The sequence below is a fragment of the Pelobates fuscus genome, chromosome 3, assembly GCF_036172605.1.
Source record: "Pelobates fuscus isolate aPelFus1 chromosome 3, aPelFus1.pri, whole genome shotgun sequence".
Taxonomy (NCBI): Eukaryota; Metazoa; Chordata; class Amphibia; order Anura; family Pelobatidae; genus Pelobates; species Pelobates fuscus.
Genome location: NC_086319.1, coordinates 241573794 through 241592057, shown reverse-complemented (window position 1 = coordinate 241592057; position 18264 = coordinate 241573794). Strand labels below are relative to the sequence as shown.

Genomic DNA, 18264 nt, shown 5'->3' with positions numbered 1-18264 from the left:
ATTGATTTATGGATATATTTATACATTACAATTTATGGATATATTTATACATTATTGGGGTTGGATGTGATATGAATTACTTAAAAGGCAGGAGTGTGGGAAAACAGGTGGGTCCCTAGCTGTTACAGAACTAAAACGCCCACGTTGCTTTGCTGGCGGAGCATCATGGGAGTTATAGTTCTTCCATATCAGAGGATGTTCTTAACAAATTAAATGCATGTAAAATTGTAACAATGTAGTGCAAAAAAGCAAATTAAAAAAAATCCAATAACTGTCTGGAGTGTAGAGTATGGAGCTATAACGGCTGGATGCTTCACCTGGAGAAGATAAGGACTAGATGATGGAGTTGTTGACTGAATGTAGAAGATGTGGAAGTGGATTTAATGAGAAGTTAGTAGCAGACTCCTCTCTTCTCACCCCTTGCATTTGTTTACAGGAGAGTACAGCCTGTGGAGGACTCTGCCCCCTTTCCGATTTGCAGGATATCGAACTGCTGACTCTGATCCATCAAACATGGAGAGCTGGAGAACCCTCCTGCTTGTGGCCAATAGGAGCGAGATAGACAGCTCTGCCCCTCAGGGCTGTGACAATGGGGCTCTCCTGGATCGATTCGGGGTCCTCATACAAGCGGTGCTGGCCGTGGGAGCGTTCAGCACTTTAATGTGTGAGTAACTTTCATGGGGGAAACTGCCTGGACAAATACACATTGTATCAGCATGTGACACTTTGCTGCCAATCGCTTTCTCAGACATTCTATCTATACAATACAGAGGAACGAACTCATTGCTCGGCTTTATGTTCTTATGTGTTAAGATGTGTCTGCAAGGGATATGTCAGGACAGAGTGATGTGTAAACACTATGGACAGTCTTCTATACTTGAGCTATATTATATATGTAATTGTTTATTATTATATCGTTGAACATATATTTGTCTGAAGGAACAATTGGTTATATTATAGCTGTATAAAATATGGCTGAGAGAAATTACATCACTTGCTAATTTTGGATATAACGGAGTATTTAAATGAGCAGAATATTTCGTTATGTTCATTAAACAGCCAGTTGCAAACTTGATGCCATAATGGCTAATTTGGGCTTATTTTTACTATATTCATACAATTTCTAAACCCTAATTCCATTTGATTAGATTCCACCGTTTAATAATAAAATAAATCTAACTGTACATAGTTACATATTTTATTCCACTCTCTTATGTTAGCCTGTATTGCTATGTGGTCCATATAACTTGCTGTTTATTCAATTAAAAACATTTGTAATGAATACAAAATAAATAACATGTAAAGTGCTGTGTAGACTTGTTGTAAAGTAATCCTCATGGAAACCAGTGACCTCCAGCATCTAATATATATATTGGTAGAGGGGAAGTATTCTAAAGAGATGTATTTGCTCCTAAAGTTAAGATCACTATAGTAAATGTGGTTTGAAATTACGGAAAGGATTACATTTACAATGCATGGTCAATAATTAACTTAATATAGCAATACTATAAAGACATACATAATAAAACCCCCAAACTGTAAATGGATATAATTGCCGTAGCTTTCATTTAGATGGTTTGAGGCATTGCACATAACCATGCCAATACAATTATTACTGATTATTGAATATACCTTTTAAAATAACTTTAAAGACAAGCCTGAGAGTCAGATTATCATTGTGCCTCTGTCCTCCCACAAAATTAGAGACCTTAACCCTTGACCTCAAGCCTGCCATAGATTATTGGGTAGGTGGGATGCTTGCTCTGGTAAACTGAGGGAAAATATTTAGCCTACCAAAAGTTCTGCTGTTTATATAACTACAGTGCTTCATGAGCTAGATGAATTCTGGCCAATCAAATTATTTTTTTTTCTCCCTCCCCCAATAATATTTAGGTAAACAACCTCCCTATACCCGTCTCTACCTAAACTACCTGACCTAGTCCTAATTGCGACTGCCCTGTTCATCATGTCCAGCAATGGCCCGAGATAGTATGTGCCATTGTGGAAACGCACTTCAACATTAGGCCACAGCAGGTTATACAGGCGGTAGTTTTCAGTAGTGCGCTGGTGCTTAAAATAAACTTGCAGGATATCCCTGACTGAACCATAACTATAAAATGTTTGTTTTTTGGTTTAATGTGGACCTGAGAAAATTCAGTTTCAACAATGGTATTCAGCGTCTCCACGCTCTGCACGGAGGCGCTGAAGTTACCAATAGAGATACATGCGCAACACCCTTTTGGAATTGTCGTAGGTAATCAAAATTGGCAGAGCCAACCATGGTAAGACTGCCATTGGAGAAAAGGTGAGTAAAATCACAGTTTTATTGCAATCTGAGGGGGAACAGTCACCTATACAATTAAACCATATGGTGTCAGGAATACATATTTGAGTTCCTGACTATATAGTGTTTCTTTAAGGCTGAAGAAACACCGAGGTCAGTGTCTTCAGATGTACTGATTTCCGTACTCTATTGTCTAGGAATTCATTTAGTTTATTGGGAATTGTTGTTCTCTCTATGGGAAACTCGTTTCTCCAGGTAACTACTTTTTCAAAATGTAAGAAAATAGTGAACACGGGGGCCAAGCCTGACATCAAACCTCAGCAGAATCCATTAGAAAACATTATATGGGAGTCAGTTCAGGAAAATGTCTAATTGTTTGTTTATTATTCAGAACAAAGGTTTTATGATAACGCACAATAAAAGGGAGTCTAGGGCAATATCATTAATAATTACCAATCAAATATTGACAATCCTTAATTTTATAACAAGACACGGAGGCTCATATTGCATATCTCTTTCTTTACTGCCCATCAATTGCAGCAAAGGATACAAAAACAGTAAGAAAAATATGGTAAACATAATGATATAAGCCACTCCCATTCCAAGTCCTAGTAGACATTACCTCCTCTAACTCTTAATCTTTCTTTGATGCTCCTTAGTCAGTTAAGTATCATCTATTTGTCTCTTGAGATTTAGTTGTACTACTTTGGTGCATTTCTAATTGTATGTTTGGGGATTTTAGTTTAAATTAGACTTTGGGTTAATCTTCTAGAACTGTTTACTATACCTGTTTATTGTGTGTTTGTTGGTTCTGTGCTCAGGGTCCCAGACCAGCAGGGGGGCTTTCTTCCCTTTCCTCGCTTGGGGTGGTGTATCCCCTTTTTTTGATTCCTTTTTCCTCCTTGATCTGTGGCTTGGTCTGTTTTTTCCCTTTCGGTCCCGGGCCTGCTTTTGGCGCCATTTTGTTGTGTTTTGGTGCAGGACGTTCGGATGCCAACGCCTGTTCGTTTATCTCCTATTGTATTTTGACTTTCAAACAATGTTTTGCATTTTTTCCATACCCAACTGTTAGGTGTTTTTCACTGCCATTTCATGAATTGTCTTACCAGATGCTTTTGGCACGCAAATGTAATGAATTTATCCGCCTATGATAAAGTGTTTAATGGTGTTTACTGTCCTGACAGGAATAGTTGTGCCTATTTTCAGCTGTGCGCCCAGATACCTGATAATCCCAGCATGTCTAGGGACGCCGGCTGCTGCAGATGTATGCCACCTTATAGCCCTATGACTGTCCACGTTGAGAATAACGTCGGTGTGCGCATGACGTCGCGTGCGCACGTTTTGCGTCAAAGGCCGATTACAGCCAATTGAAATAACAGGAGGGTTAGTTAAACTTATTTTTACATTCTCTCATTGCCCTGTCATGGTTTCTGCCTGATGGTAATCCGAGAGTGCATTCTTGATCTTGATTCTTTGGTATTTGACTTTGGTTTTGTATTGACTTCCTTGATTTCTGGTATCCTTGACTTTTGGCATTTCCTCATCGATGTGTCTGATTCTCTATCCCTGACTATTCTTGGAAACGTTAAGTCCGGCCATTTTAAGGTCTGGTTAGACGTTATCCTTAGTCCTAGGTGTGATACAGTTCTGCGTGCGGGATCAATTCGTAATCCTGACAGCGAATGCACCTTGTTTGCAATATGAATTTCCACGTTGGGAGTTTTTCCTTGCGTTTTTTTTTCACAGCGTTTTCCTTCCTGTTTCTGCCTCTGCCTGCCTTGTGTCTCTAGCTGCTGGTCTGGGCCCTGGTGAGCTCCATTCTGTCCCTTCTGGTGTTCTAGTTTGGGTGACTAACCCTCACTGATTACTTTATTTATTCCTTACAGCATTCCTATTACCCTACATTGCAGTATTTAAATTTGTGAGCCATAATTATTTACCATGCTTAAGGTGCCTGTTTGCCTCCCTACCCCCAGGGAGTTGGATATCCCACTACTGTTGGGTGAGGCCACATCTACAGCTGGCTCCCCTCCTCCAACCCCCCAGCAGGGGACCCTGATCCCTGCAGGGTGGAAGTGCAGTCCATGACACTCCAGAAGTCTGTGACCAACGCCATTATTGTGCTCTAGGTGCTCTTTGGCTTTGTCACAAACTATTTCCCAAGCTTTACTGGCGCGCCCCTCAGGAGCAGAGCCCATGAATCCTTCAACGCACGCTGCGCGTCATGAGTTGGATTCCCTTGGGAACGCATCTAAAAAGGCTAGCTATAAATCTAGGCATGTGTCCCCATCTGCCTCCAGAAACAATATGACTGGCGTATCTCAGGGCACCCCTGAAAGCGTGTCCAATTCATGCTGTTCCATGCCCAGATCTCTACCACGGCCGGCAGATTCAGGGGCCGTCTGGCCAGCCATAGCTACTTTTCTTCCCGTGGTCCGGGAAGAGGCTTCAGCTACAGACGAAGAACCCATCCCGTGGTTGACCATGGAGGTCAAGGGGATTTAGAGGACATTCTGGTGGCTGATGGCCCTACGGTAAGCTTAACTCTACCACAGGTTTCTTCTCCTGTTTGTGTAGGGGGCAGACAGACATCTTGTTGCATCCCTTCCCCTTGACCGATCTGTTTTTCCCTTCGGGATCTCCGATTGATCGAGGAATTGTCGGCCTTACGTGCCAGGGAGGCTATAGAGTTGGCTCCTCTATACCTATCAGTGCCGGTGAACATGGCTTCAAGAGACCTCCTGCTCTTCCGCTGGAGAAAATGTATATGGCACTTCACCTATCTTCCATTTTGGTCACTCTTCGGCGCCTTGGTGCTTCACCAAGCTGCTATGTCCTGCAATGGCCTGGCTCCACAGTGTGGGCGTACACCTCATTGTTTTATATGGATGATATTCTGATCATGACTCAGGACCGCTCCATTCTCCGGTGTAAGAAATTATGACCCTCTTACAAGGATATTCTTTTAGGGAATGTGTGACAAATAAGACACAAACACAAAGGGGGATATGATAGAAACATTTAAATACATAAAGGGAATCAACACAGTAAAGGAGGAGCCTACCACAACAAGAGGACATAGTCTTACATTAGAGGGACAAAGGTTTAAAAATATCAGGAAGTATTACTGAGAGGGTAGTGGATGCATGGAATAGCCTTCCATCTGAAGTGGTAGAGGTTAACACAGTAAAGGAGTTTAAGCATGCGTGGGATAGGCATGAGGCTATCCTAACTATAAGATAAGGCCAGAGACTAATAAAAGTATTTAGAAAATTGGGCAGACTAGATGGGCCGAATGGTTCTTATCTGCCGTCACATTCTATGTTTCTATCTATATAATAAAATATATTGCAAATATTAATTTAAGGATACTGTTAGATTTTAAAAGGATATACACATTACACATTATACATTATATCCAGTACATAATCAAAAGCTACATAATAAAAGGGCAATACTTAAACATTTAAATGAAGGTCTTCTCCTTGCGCCTTCATCTTGGGTAATCTGGGAAAGCCTCTCTCAGTTCACCATGGCACCCGCTGCTGTGCTGTCCTCTCCAAAGAGACAAAGAGAGAGAGAGAGAGAGAGAGAGAAGAGACTTCCTTGGATGTTGTCCTTTTAAAGACTGATTCTTGGAGTAATAAACCACAAGTCCCAGAATCCCTTTTTCCCTCCCAAAAGTGGTTTATCCCGCCATCTTTCTCAAGAGAGTTCTGTGTTTACACAAGTCTTTCCCTTTGGTCTCTTCCCTCCAGCAATACTCTAACGTTCTGAAAGAAGTGACCAGTTGGGGTTGGTTTCTGGGTAGGTTAGACTGCTTGGGAAAACACACACAATTCCATGGTTACACCTAGATGTTTATTACTCTCATCTCCTGATAACATACATGGAATACTGGAGGGGTGTAAGCTTTTGTTTTAGCTGGGTGGTGTAAAATGCAACTGAAAGCTTTGCTCCTCATCACACTGTTATCTAGGAAATGACCCCAACTTGTGAAACCAGTCACATACACAGAAAGTTATATACAATATTGCAGTTTGGCATATCAATTTCTTACACCAGCAGCATCTGCGATGGACGGTGAATTTATTGACCCGGCTGGGTTTTCTCATCAACTGGGAGAAATCCTGTCTGACACCATCCAGACGCATGGAATTCTTTTCGTCGTGGACTCGGACGAAGACTCCTTGAGCATTCGCATAAATATGGACAACATATCAGCAGCTTGTTATGTCAATCACATGGGCGGCACTCAATCGGCATTAGTGGCTCACTTGGCAATGGATTTCTGGGAGTTTTGTCTAATGCAGAATCTGGTGGTCCAGGCAGAATACCTGCCGGGCCTGTACACTATTCAGGTGGATTGGAACTCACGTTATCGCTCGGACAGCAGCGATTGGAGATTAGATGTGGAGGTGTTTTACACTCGTCCCTTTGCCATCGACCTGTTTTCCTCACTGCTCAACGCCCAGGTGGCATCCAGAACCAGCCGCGGAGGTGGTTGATGCTTTCCTACAGGACTGGCACAGAACTCTTCTCTATGCTTTCCCTCCATTTGCCATGCTTCCCAGGGTGCTGCTTCAGGCTCACCACCAAGTGGGGGACTCAGTCGTGGTTCCCTCAACTTCTTGAGATGGCTGTAGATGTTCCTAGGTTGTTGCCAGCCTGTCCGGACCTGCTTCAAGATCCAGCGGAACGTCCTCATCCTCTCCTCCTGGAAAGATCACTTCTGTTGATGGCTTGGCGGATTTCAGGGGACCCTGGCAAATCCTGGGAGTTTCTGACGCAACTAGACGCCTCCTGGTTGATGCATGGGCTGCTGGACCTAGTCTGCTTGGAGATCTTGGGCTAGCTGGTACTTGGCTAGGGCCATGGATCCAACAGCAATTCTCCAATTCCTCATGTCCATGTTTGAAGCAGGCCGAGCGTACCGGACAATCATTGAATATAGGTCAGCCATTTCTTGGTCCTTCAAGGTTTCGAGGGTTGTCCGGCAGGACAACACCCCTTAGTATGCCAGCTTCTACGTGGTTCCCGCCTCTCTCGCTCACCAAGACCACAATATTCTTCCACTTGGGATGTCTCCTGTTATCACAGTTTGACTCGTGGCCATCTAATGCGGACCTGTCCTTACGTGAAAGAAAAATAGGGTGGTAAACCACACCAAAAGATGCTCAAAGTGAATATAATAAAATAGTATATACATACATATAGGCAATACAATATTATGGCGATTGTATATAACCCTCAAAGGAGATAAAAACAGAAAGATAATAGTGCAATATGTCACATAAATGTTTAAACACACATATGGGTGTAAAAACAGTTAAAAGACTAACTCACACTTTACAGAGCTACTGAGAGCTCTGCCGTATAACGCCTGGATGGTATAATCCCCGTCTTAGGATATATGGATAGTGGCTGTGTTAGGTGTCCAATTCTCAGCAACAGTGTATATATGAGGGAAAAAAAATACTAAATGCAGAATAAAATGAAATGGTACAGTGTAATTGGTAATATGATAAGCAGGTATCCTACTTACGATTTCCAGAGCAATAACTTGCTCTGGTGATGAAAACATGTGGTGGTATAATCCCCACCAAAAGATATTAAAATAAGCAGGAATCCAGTAGCACCAGGAAAAAGTAGAAAACAAAAAAAAGGGGTTGGGGAAAAAAGCAGTAACTTTACCTGGTTCAAAGAATAAAATCTATATTTTAAAAATAAGCTTCCAGTCCCTTACTTTACGCGTTTCGCCCGGGTTTGGGCTTCTTCAGAAGTATAAGTCCATCTGGATGCCAGCCTGGCTTTTATGGGCAGTCTTAATACTGATTTGGTGCGTTCATTTACTTCTTGCTTCCGCAGGGGTCGCTTGAGTCCCCCGGAAATGACGTGCTGCGAGTCCCAGTGGTTGATGGGATGTGTAGTCCATTACTTCATTGTGCACACTAGCCGAGATGCTGAGTAGTTTATGTCACTAAAAAGTGATGTATTTTGGCCCATATCATATTTTAAATGTCCAACTCGGAGTCAAAACGTATTGGCTTTGCCAAAAGTAATAACAGGGAGGTAGAAAAGGAGAAATACTGGGATCACTCTGGCATACCCATTATATCTCCTCTTTTACATTTGTAATAAAACTGAAGACAACATAAATACTGACATCTGATAAAAGCTGGAGACATACTCATCCAGTCATCAGTTAAAAAAAATATATAACAATAAATGCATATAAAACAATATTAAAATAAATCTTTTCACAAGTGATTGTTAAAAAGAGTACATGCATATTAATAAAGTAAGAAATATTGTATATAGGTATAGTGAACATGGAGAGGGTTTGAAAAAGATTATACCAGTAATAAAATTAAAAAATATATATCAATAGTAATGAATCCAGTATAAAATTAAAAAAGATCAAATTAAGCGTTAAGCCCCTTGGGGTGTAGTGTGTCTAGCTAGTAGACCCACCCCAAATTTGAGACAATTTAGTGATGCCCATGAATTTTAAGTTATGTGGGCCATTATTATGTAATACAAGATGGCTTTTAAAACCCTTTTCTATGTTTCTGCAATGTTCTTCAAGGGTCTTGTAGTTCTTCCTACGTATTGTAAGTCACAGGGGCATTCTAATAAATATATCACATTTTTACTCATACAAGTGATTGTGTTTTTAATTTCATAACTTTTATTCATATTGTTTGATTTGAAACTTTGTGTATCTGTCGTTTTTGTCTTTCTACAAGTCACGGAGCAATTACATCTAAAAAATCCTTCATTAGTCAAAAAATTATTGAGGACACTTGAATTTTTTTTGTTTTGTTTAGTTCTTTGTAAGTTGCATTTTATACATTTTAGAGCCCCCCTAAATATTTTCAGCTGGTCGGGAATGATTTTTCCTAGTATTGTATCTTCCTGTCCTTACGCCAATTGTTGGTGAAATTGGTCACTCTCTTCTGTCTGGTGGTATACTGTAAGAGGGTTTCAGACGTACGTGCATTGGATTTTGACATTTTCACTCCCGACAGATTGACTTTTAATATATCCAGGTGCATGAAGATTTTGATTAGATCGGTATCTTATCCGGCTTTTCCTTCGGCTCCAGTGTTGTGTCCAGTGGCATGTTTACGCAAATATGACATCCGCACCAGGCCGCATTGGTCGTCATCTATGCCTCATCTTTTTCTTTCCATTCGGCCTCCATTTTCCCTAGTGACGAGTACTACCCTGGCTTGTTAATTGAAGTGGGTATTACAACAGGCGGGAGTCGACACTTTGGTGTTTGGAGACCACTCTGGCTTCGTCTTCACTTTGGCTTCTGCTTTGGCTTCGTTGATGATTACCTCAGGGGCACGGTTGGAGGACCTGATGAGGACGACGGACTGGTCTCGGGAATCTACTTGTATTTTATTTACAACCAGTGACTCGTGTTTTTTCTGCGGTTGTCAACTAGCTTTGAACTTGCATTATGAGCCTCCGTGTCTTGTTATAAAATTACATGATTTTGCTATTACATGACGCAAAGTCATGATTTTATTAAAGACACGGAGACGAGTATTGTCCCACCCTAGTTAACTTCTGAATTAATTCACATTTTTCCTCCCTGTTATGCTAGTGGTTGGATAAGGTTAGTATTAGGGTAATTGGGGGTATTATTGCACTAAACCCTGATGGTCAGTATGTTTTGAATGTAAAATTGTTGGATGAGAAGGGTCTTTTTATTCTTTACGTTTACACTAAGTTGCAAGGACCGATATAACCGTGTGGCTCCTCTTTATTTATGTTTTCACAGCCTAATTTGGATTCATGCTATGGATTCCTAATGATCATCTTATAACTGGATCTTCTAATTGGCGGAGTCTTGCTTTGGATTTGTTCCGGCTTGTTGGACTGTTACCTGGTTGGACTCCGACTGGATTTGACTGCAGTGTTATTGTGCGGTTGGACTGATTCATCGATTCCTGTTTTTTTGTGTTTGAAGATGCGCACACCATAAACAAAGGAAGAAAAGTTAGGGGAGGTGCTGTCTATTATACTGGGACTTTGTATGGCAGTGACTTATATCACTATATATATATATACCATATTTTTCATACTGTTTTTGTATCCTTTGCTGCTATTGGTGGATAGTAAAGAATGGGATATACAATATGAGCCTCCGTGTCTTTAATAAAACCATGACTTTTCATCATGTAATAGCAAAATCATGTAATTAATAGCATGGTTAGCTCGTGCAAGCAACATGGTGAAAACATGTAACTAATTCTAGCTCTAATATTTATTTTACACATATGGTTAATAACACAAAATATAATCGAACCAATAAACTACATAGAAAATTAAAATTATGAAAATTAATTATGCTCACATAAAGCATCTTACAAATATTGCATAGTTTAGAAAATTGTAAGAAATAACACTGTGTAGCTCTGGACTAGTTAGCACCTCCAGTGGTCACCTGAGTGACTGTCACTAGAGGGGTTACTAGACAGCAATGTAAACACTGCCTTTTCACTAAAAAACCCCACATACATAGTGGCCAGATGTGACTAGATACCATGTTAAAATAAGTGAAGAACCCACCAATATTGGGCCAAATTGACCTGTAGTAGTAGTGGTGTGCTTGAACGAAATGTGGCCATTTGGTGAGACCAAACCCATATATTATTTTTATTAGCCTTGTAATATTTAATATTATTATTATTATTATTTTTTTTGCCTGAATGTGCTTTGTTCCATTAACATGTATTTTGCACACATTTTTACAGCACCATTATTGGAAAAAAATGCACCTTTTGGGTGTGCATTGAGCTATTTATCTGTGCTCTTTAAAGTTGTCCACCCATTTATCTGTGCTCTTTAAAGTTGTTTGACTAAATATAGTTTTGGGATTTATATATATATATATATATATATATATAATATATATATATATAATTTTTTTTTTTTTTTTTTCTGTGCTTAGAGTAGAAACAAACAGGCTTGTGATGCCACAACAACCGGTACAAGCTTATGAGGACATTTGATAAATGGTATCATGGCAATCGAAAGGTCAGCAAAATTTTTGGGGTAAATAAACATGCTTAAACAGAATAAATCATATAAGATTATGCCAGTGGCATACACACAATGGAGCCCCGGTGCAAAACTGAAATGTGCTCCCCCCCCACCCCCCAACACACCCCCGACACACATACATATACACAGACACATACACACAAACATACAGACACACATACATACAGAGACACACACATATACAAAATGTTTCCTGTTTCCTACCTTTTGCAGGAGGGTGACTTTCCCTGGGGTCCAGTGGGGGCTCAGCCTGATGGGAGCCAGAGTTCCCACTCTGCCCCCCTTCTTCTTCCTCCTTACTCCCGCGCGGCTCTCTGATAGCTGAGAGGAGTTACTGGCAGTCACTTTCTCCCAGCTCTGTCTGATATCATCACAGGGGGCCCGGTTGTGCTGTTAAAGCGGCCAGCGCTGACCGGGCCCCCTGGAATCCATCTCCATCGGGTGGCCCTAAGAGCATGGGCTACCTGATGGACTCCTTGAATGACGGCCCCGGCGGATTGCCGCGTGGGCCTGAGCCGTAAAACATGAAGGCTCGTACCTGGTCGCAGGGGTCCGCGGGGTGGCTGGGCCCCCTGAAGTCATGGGCCCGGTCGCAGCTGCGACCCCTGCAACCGCGGTATGTACGCCACTGGGTTATGCAGAGAGATAGACCTAATAGGTATGTTAGTTTAGTAGGAAAGCATAACTAGTGATGTTAATTTAACAACTGGGTATGGTCACAATCTATGCGTGCGAACATTATGAAGTGCGGTTTGGGATAAGAGAGCTGGGTTAGGGATTGCTCAGCTGATGCCCACAGGTGGGAGGCTAGCAACAAAGGGTTGTGAAAGTCCTTTATGTCGTGGATGGGACTCACGAGGCCAGCATCGGTCAATCCCAGGTACAGGATTCCGGCTCCATGATGATGCATGTGTTCGGCTCTGCTGGGCTGGGTTCCTCCAATGGCGTGGATGGCACTTGCTGAGTGAGCTCCCTCCAGGACACCTTATAGGGACACAGTGGGGAGGCGTAGCGGGTGGTGTGTTACCAGCATGTAGCACCTCTGGTCTCCTTCTCCCCTCTGCCGGGTGCGGCAGGTTTGTGTTGGTCTTGGCGGACACTTAAGCCTCCATCTCCGCAAAGTCTTGCGCTGGCTATGCAGGTGGGATCCAGCCACATGGCGACGATCTTCAGATGAGGCCCAGAGGACTTTGCCTTAGTTTTAAAGAGTGGTAAGTGTGCGTGTGCCCAGAACCTAGCACACAGCCTGTTAAAGGACTGAAGAAGCAAGTAGTCGTAGTGAGAAGGCTGTGGGAGGTTCAGTATAGCTGCAGGTTGCAGTGTGGTGACCATCTTAAGCCTTAGGCCCCGACTCCTGGGGTTGCTTGATTTGCCAAGGTGCTGGTAGTGTGCACCAAGAATGTGCCAGTGGGGACCGGGATAACCCCCACCGGTCTAAAGGGGGAGGGGGGAAAGGAACAGGGCTTACTTGCCTCCCCCACCTCGAGTGCGTCTGCAGGCCGTGAGGGCTATGCCCACTGAAGTCGGGCTCAAGCGGGTCAGTCACTTGACCTTGTGCTCCCTGATGGCAATGTGCAGGTTTGTGCCCAAAATTAGTGCAAATGTCCAAGATTAAACTGTGTATTTGGATTTGTTTTACTCTACAGTCATTTTTTTCTTAATGTGAAATCTTGTAAAAGCTGTCTTGCATGTTCCTTTTTTGAATGGTTTGCATTAGAAGTGACTTATCTACCATCACATGTATAAAACCAGTACTTTTTTTGTCACAGCACATTTCATGGATCCAATCCCATTTATTTTACAAACTACTTAGACAGTATAAGGCTTTATATTTGTAAATGCATGCTAAATACGCAGTTCTAAACTTCAAAGTAAATGCATGTCAATGTCTCTCTTATTAAAAACTGGCACAGTGTTATTGGTGCCACCCAAAATGTCCTATTTCAGAGAACTATTTAGTTACAGTCATGCAGCTTTTGTGATCAGATGTGGTAAGAACCCAATACAGTGAAAACAGTGGACATATGATGCTGGGATGTAATTTGTGTGGTTATGAAGATTTTGGCCCAATCTTCTAGTTAAGGCATGTCTAAAAAGCTAATGCACAGACAGTGCAAATGTATTTCTAAAATAACTCTGATTTGGGATGAGTTGAACATTGCTTACAGCTACACTTTTGCAGTGTGAAAAATCTGGTTGTTTTGAACCACTTCACTAGAAAAAAAATGGCAGAATTAGTTTATTGCACTGTTCTCTTTGGCCAAATTTCATTGCTAAAAATTTTGCAATGGCAATTCAGGCAGCGAAACGAGCAGGAAAGATGGTACCTATTGTCAAAGTTGTCAGATTAGATTACATATCTAGATTTTGTTTTCTTAAAAGTAAAGGAAAAAGTCAGTGGGCAATTGACCACATACTCACCCTCACCCTTAACCCCTTGTCTCCCAAGAATAAAGCCTTCCCACAAATCCAGTTTGTAGTGTAGGGGGGGAAGAGGGGGAGGGACAGTGGCCTATCGGCTTCACCTGTAGGTAGCAGTCATCAGGGTAAAATCCTTGCAGCAAAAGGCAATTGGAGAAAAATAAAAGAGGAGTAGCAGTAGGAATAATTTAATTATTTTATAAGGTGGATTTACCAAAGGGTGAATCTGGCATTACTGTAGCTCGAAGTTTGTCATGTCCCTAAATGGAATAAGAATGGACACTAGCTTCCCTTTTATTGTCCAATACTCATATTTTGCCGTTGCAATCAAAATTATGCGGCACAAGGTCCAAGGAGTAGCCTGTGATTGGACTGTTTTGCTGGCTCAGTGCCCAGGGCTGGTGAGGAGAGGGAGGTTTTAAAAAAACCAAACCCCCCCCACCCCCCTATTTTGGCAATGGTGGAAGGCCGGAGGGGAGAGCTAGCTTTCCCTTGCTGTGCCTTCCAGAGAAAAGCTATTTACATCTGACACCAGCGTGCTGACAACAGATGTAAAATATGCACTTACTTCACATTGGGCAGGCCAGAACAAAGTTCTGGACTACCTAAGTCATGTGCTTTGGGGATGTAAAGAGCCTCGGGCAGAAAAGTGCAGATTACTCAGTATGTGCAGTTTTAAGCTAAAACACCGCATATACATATTCCTACCACCATGACCATTTCAAATCACTGAAGTGTTCATGGTAGTTTGAGTAACCCTTTAAGTATGGGTGTCAGGAGATAATGTAGAAAGCTTCTGCACTGAATATAGAACAAATATCCAAATATATATATAGCCAGATGCAGTCAAATCAAGCTTCCTAAAATGGGAGTTAAACAATAAGGCTACACATGAAAAACACCAAGGTTGATTGTTTAGTTTATTCCTTCAATGCTAATTATATGTAAGGACTGTAATTATTTGTATAATTTTGGTGCTGTAGTGATTGAAATCCGTTTTGGTAATTGCAAAAGTTCAGGGAACCTTAATTGTAATATATTTTATAGTTTACATTTCTTTAAACGAACACTATAGTGTAGGGAATACAAGCATGTATTCCTGATACTATAACTCTAATAATGATATTTAGGCCTCAGGGCTTGCATTAGCCAGATAAAAGGTGAGTTTCTCACCTTGCTTTCATCATTGCTCGCCCTGCCCCTGCTTCACCTCCTTGGCTATGATGATCGAAATTGACGATCTTGGACAATCCAATGCTTTCCCATAGGAAATCATTGGGAGGCTATTGTGCATGGCAAAACGCAACACTGCCTACAGTGTCCCAAATTGTCTAGCTCTGACCCAGGAAGCACCTGTAGTGGCCAGCTGAGTGACTGACTGCTACTACGGATGTTACTAGACAGTAATGTAAACACTGCCCTTTCTCTGAAAAGGCAGTGTTTACATTAAAAAGCACATTAATGCAGTAGTTCTGGTGACTATAGTGTCCCTTTAATTACACTTACTATGCTTTTCCAGTATAAAACCACAGGGAGGCATCCGTGTTCTATAACCAACCATGTAATAGCAATGGTAATTGCAAAGCAGACTTCCTAACCTTCAGGTTGCATGTTGCTTTGCAATTTGTTTACACATATTCTTGTACCTTTTTGTTTAACATTTTGTAGGTAGCAACATTATAATGAGCAACCACTAGAGGAGGAGTTAACCCTCAGAGGTAATTACTGTAGGGTTAAGGTGCATGGGACATTGCACCCAGACCAGTGCCTACAGTGTCACTTTAAAGCTTCAAAATCTAAAAAATATAATTTATCACTAGTATAACTAACACTGTGATTTCTTAAGTGGTCTTTAAGTGTTCATGTGAGTCTGTCATGATAAAATGACTGTCATTTTAAATTGTTTTTGTATTAATGCCATTTAACATAATCTAATAGAGTTTGCCAGGCTTTATGTAAAACCCAAATAAGAGGCCCTGGGTGATGCGCTCACAATGACAGCAAGGCTCTAGGTGGGTCATGAGTGAATGCCCAAGCAAGCATGACTCCTGTTTTTTAGCACGACAGTCCCGATTTTGGGATTTTGGCCTGCATTAGTCCCCTTGTGTCCCAAACAATTGATTCCAAACAAATATAGTATGAGTTCATCATTAGATGCATTTGTGCTATGTTGAGGGCTCTAGGACCCTGCAGGTTTCAAAATGATTGACAGGCAGCCTGGTGCAGTGGCGGATCCAGAGCATGATCTCGGGAGGGGCACTTGTAGATTATTTAAATAAATAATCCAGACACAATAACCACTACAGCTCAGTGTAGTGGTTATGGTGCCAATAGTGCCGGGACCCCTCCCAGAGTAAGTAGTCAAACCGTTTAAGAACAGTTTGACAACTTACCTGAGGTCTGCTGGGAAATGGGGCTGTCATAGGGCATAGGAGCAGTAGTGTGTGTGAGTGGTGCAATGTGTAAGGGGGACAGTGTGTGTGTGAAGGTTGCAGTGTGTGTGTGTGAGGGGGACAGTGTGTGAGTGAGGGCGGCCGTGTATGTCAGGGGTGCAGTGTATGTGTGTACGGGGGGCAGTGTGTGTGTGTGTGTGTATGGGGGGAGGGGCAATGTGTGTGTAGGGTGTGAGAGTGTGTTATTAGGCATGGGGGGGCTTTTTTTATAATATGCTTTTAAATTTTTTTTATTTAATTAAAATATATTAATTATGTCCCCCCCCTCTCTTCTTACCTTTACTGAGGAAGAGGGGGGACATTTGGTGGTCCCAGTGGGATTCCCTGGTGGCCCAGTGGTTACAGTGAACTCTAGCCCGTGCTCCATGGCTAGAGTTCACTCTCGCGAGATTTGGAGCGTTGCCGTGATAACCACTGCAACGCTCCAAGCTCGCGAGAGGAGGACCCAGAGGAGCTGCAGGCTGAGCTCCCGATTCCTCTCTCCTCCCTCTCCCTCCCCCTGCCGGCTGCCAGCATAGTGCCTGCCTGCTAGCGCCTGCATGTGCTGGTAGAAGAGAGAGAGACCGTCGGTTTTCTCGGGGGCGGGGCAATTGCCCCGTTGCCCCCCCCTCCCCCCCCCGGATCCGCCACTGGCCTGGTGTGTGTTCACACCAGACTGATCTGCCAATAATTTGGGTGGACACACACACCCTCTCTGGGCAAGTCTGCTCCTTTTTGGGAGATCCAGTGACACAATCATGCCCTTTTTTTTTTTCCCCTTTCCACCGGTGTCCCTGGGACAGACTTTGTTGGGTGGTTATGCCAGCAAGTGTGAGGCCTTAGAAGGTCACCTAATTGGCCGATCTATAGAGTCTGCTCTTCTTGTTACTATATGAATAAATGATACTGTAAGTGCAGATATCATGTGTAAAGTAAAGAATGTGTAAGATTATTTTAGAGCATAACTATAACATTATCATCTGTTTTAAAAGTAAAGCAAAACTTTGGGACACGTCCTGGAACACAGAGAGCGGTCGCATGTAGCTGAAGCTCCGTGGAAGGTAGGCCTTATCGCAGTGAAACCAGTGACCCAAACAAGTGACAAACGCCACAAACACAATGTCTCAGCCTAAGCAACGCAGACAGGCTGAGAAAGGGGACAAATCAAATTTCTTCGGTGTCAAAACGAGCCACACACGGGTAGCACCTCCGCACGAGGAGACCGCCAGGGATGTTCTTTCCCCCTTCTCCCCCAGTGTGAGTAGAGTTGCAATAATCCTAGAAGCGATAATCCCAAAAAGCGGTGATATAGCTGTTCCCTACAAGCACGAGATGAGGCTCTGTGTTGAGGGTAAACTGGAACTGGTTTAATGGGGACCGCATATGACCTTTTATGTGAATCCCCATGCAAGGGGTTTTCTGTAACACATTCCAGGGGCATTCCCCACTGGACTTGAGATGAGACTACTGTAAAATATGCAAATAATTAACTCTCAGGTCCAGGACATACATATTAAGTACACCCAAAAACATATTTAACAATTGATTACCCCCTCAAGTGCTATATCCCGGTTAGCATGTATCTGAGCGTTGAACATATCCCAGGAACACAGTCGAAATGCCACCGGGGGAAAAGTTTAGATCGACCGCACACGATGTGCCTGCCCAAAAGAGTTCCATGAAATAGGGTTGAGCGGTTGGTCTCTTTCGGGGGTACCAAATACAATATAAATACTGAACAGAACTGTTCATGTGTATAGTCAGTCTTTATCTCTTGTTCAGGAGTTTGCTCCCACTGAACACCTTTGCATTCTGACATATTTTACCGAACTTCGATGGAGGAGGAAGTTCCAGCGATGTAAGCGCAGTCGAGTGTCCGATTTTGCGTTCCATACTCTGCGACAAAACACTTTTCTACCCGAATGGCGAATGTTCCCCCAGTCTTTTCTGCCTCCATGACCAACTGGTGCTAGGTCAGTGTGGCTCCGGTGTCTCGCAGACCCTGCATGTGGCGCTCGTTCAACTGGGCTGGCTACCTGTGATGAT

The 18264-nt window shown here is 42.5% G+C and overlaps 1 protein-coding gene across 2 annotated transcripts in view; it reads left to right on the top strand.

Annotated features, from left to right (window-relative positions):
- Window positions 1-447: 447 nt before the first annotated feature.
- Window positions 448-18264, top strand: part of LOC134601042 (store-operated calcium entry regulator STIMATE-like) — a 105113-nt gene continuing 87296 nt past the window's right edge. The window contains exon 1 of one of the 2 annotated variants that reach the window (XM_063445456.1): window positions 448-664. In XM_063445456.1, coding sequence (XP_063301526.1) covers window positions 514-664 — 151 coding nt within the window. In that variant the 5' untranslated portion in view covers window positions 448-513. The remainder of the gene's footprint in view (window positions 665-18264) is intronic. The other variant, XM_063445457.1, reaches the window with a different exon arrangement.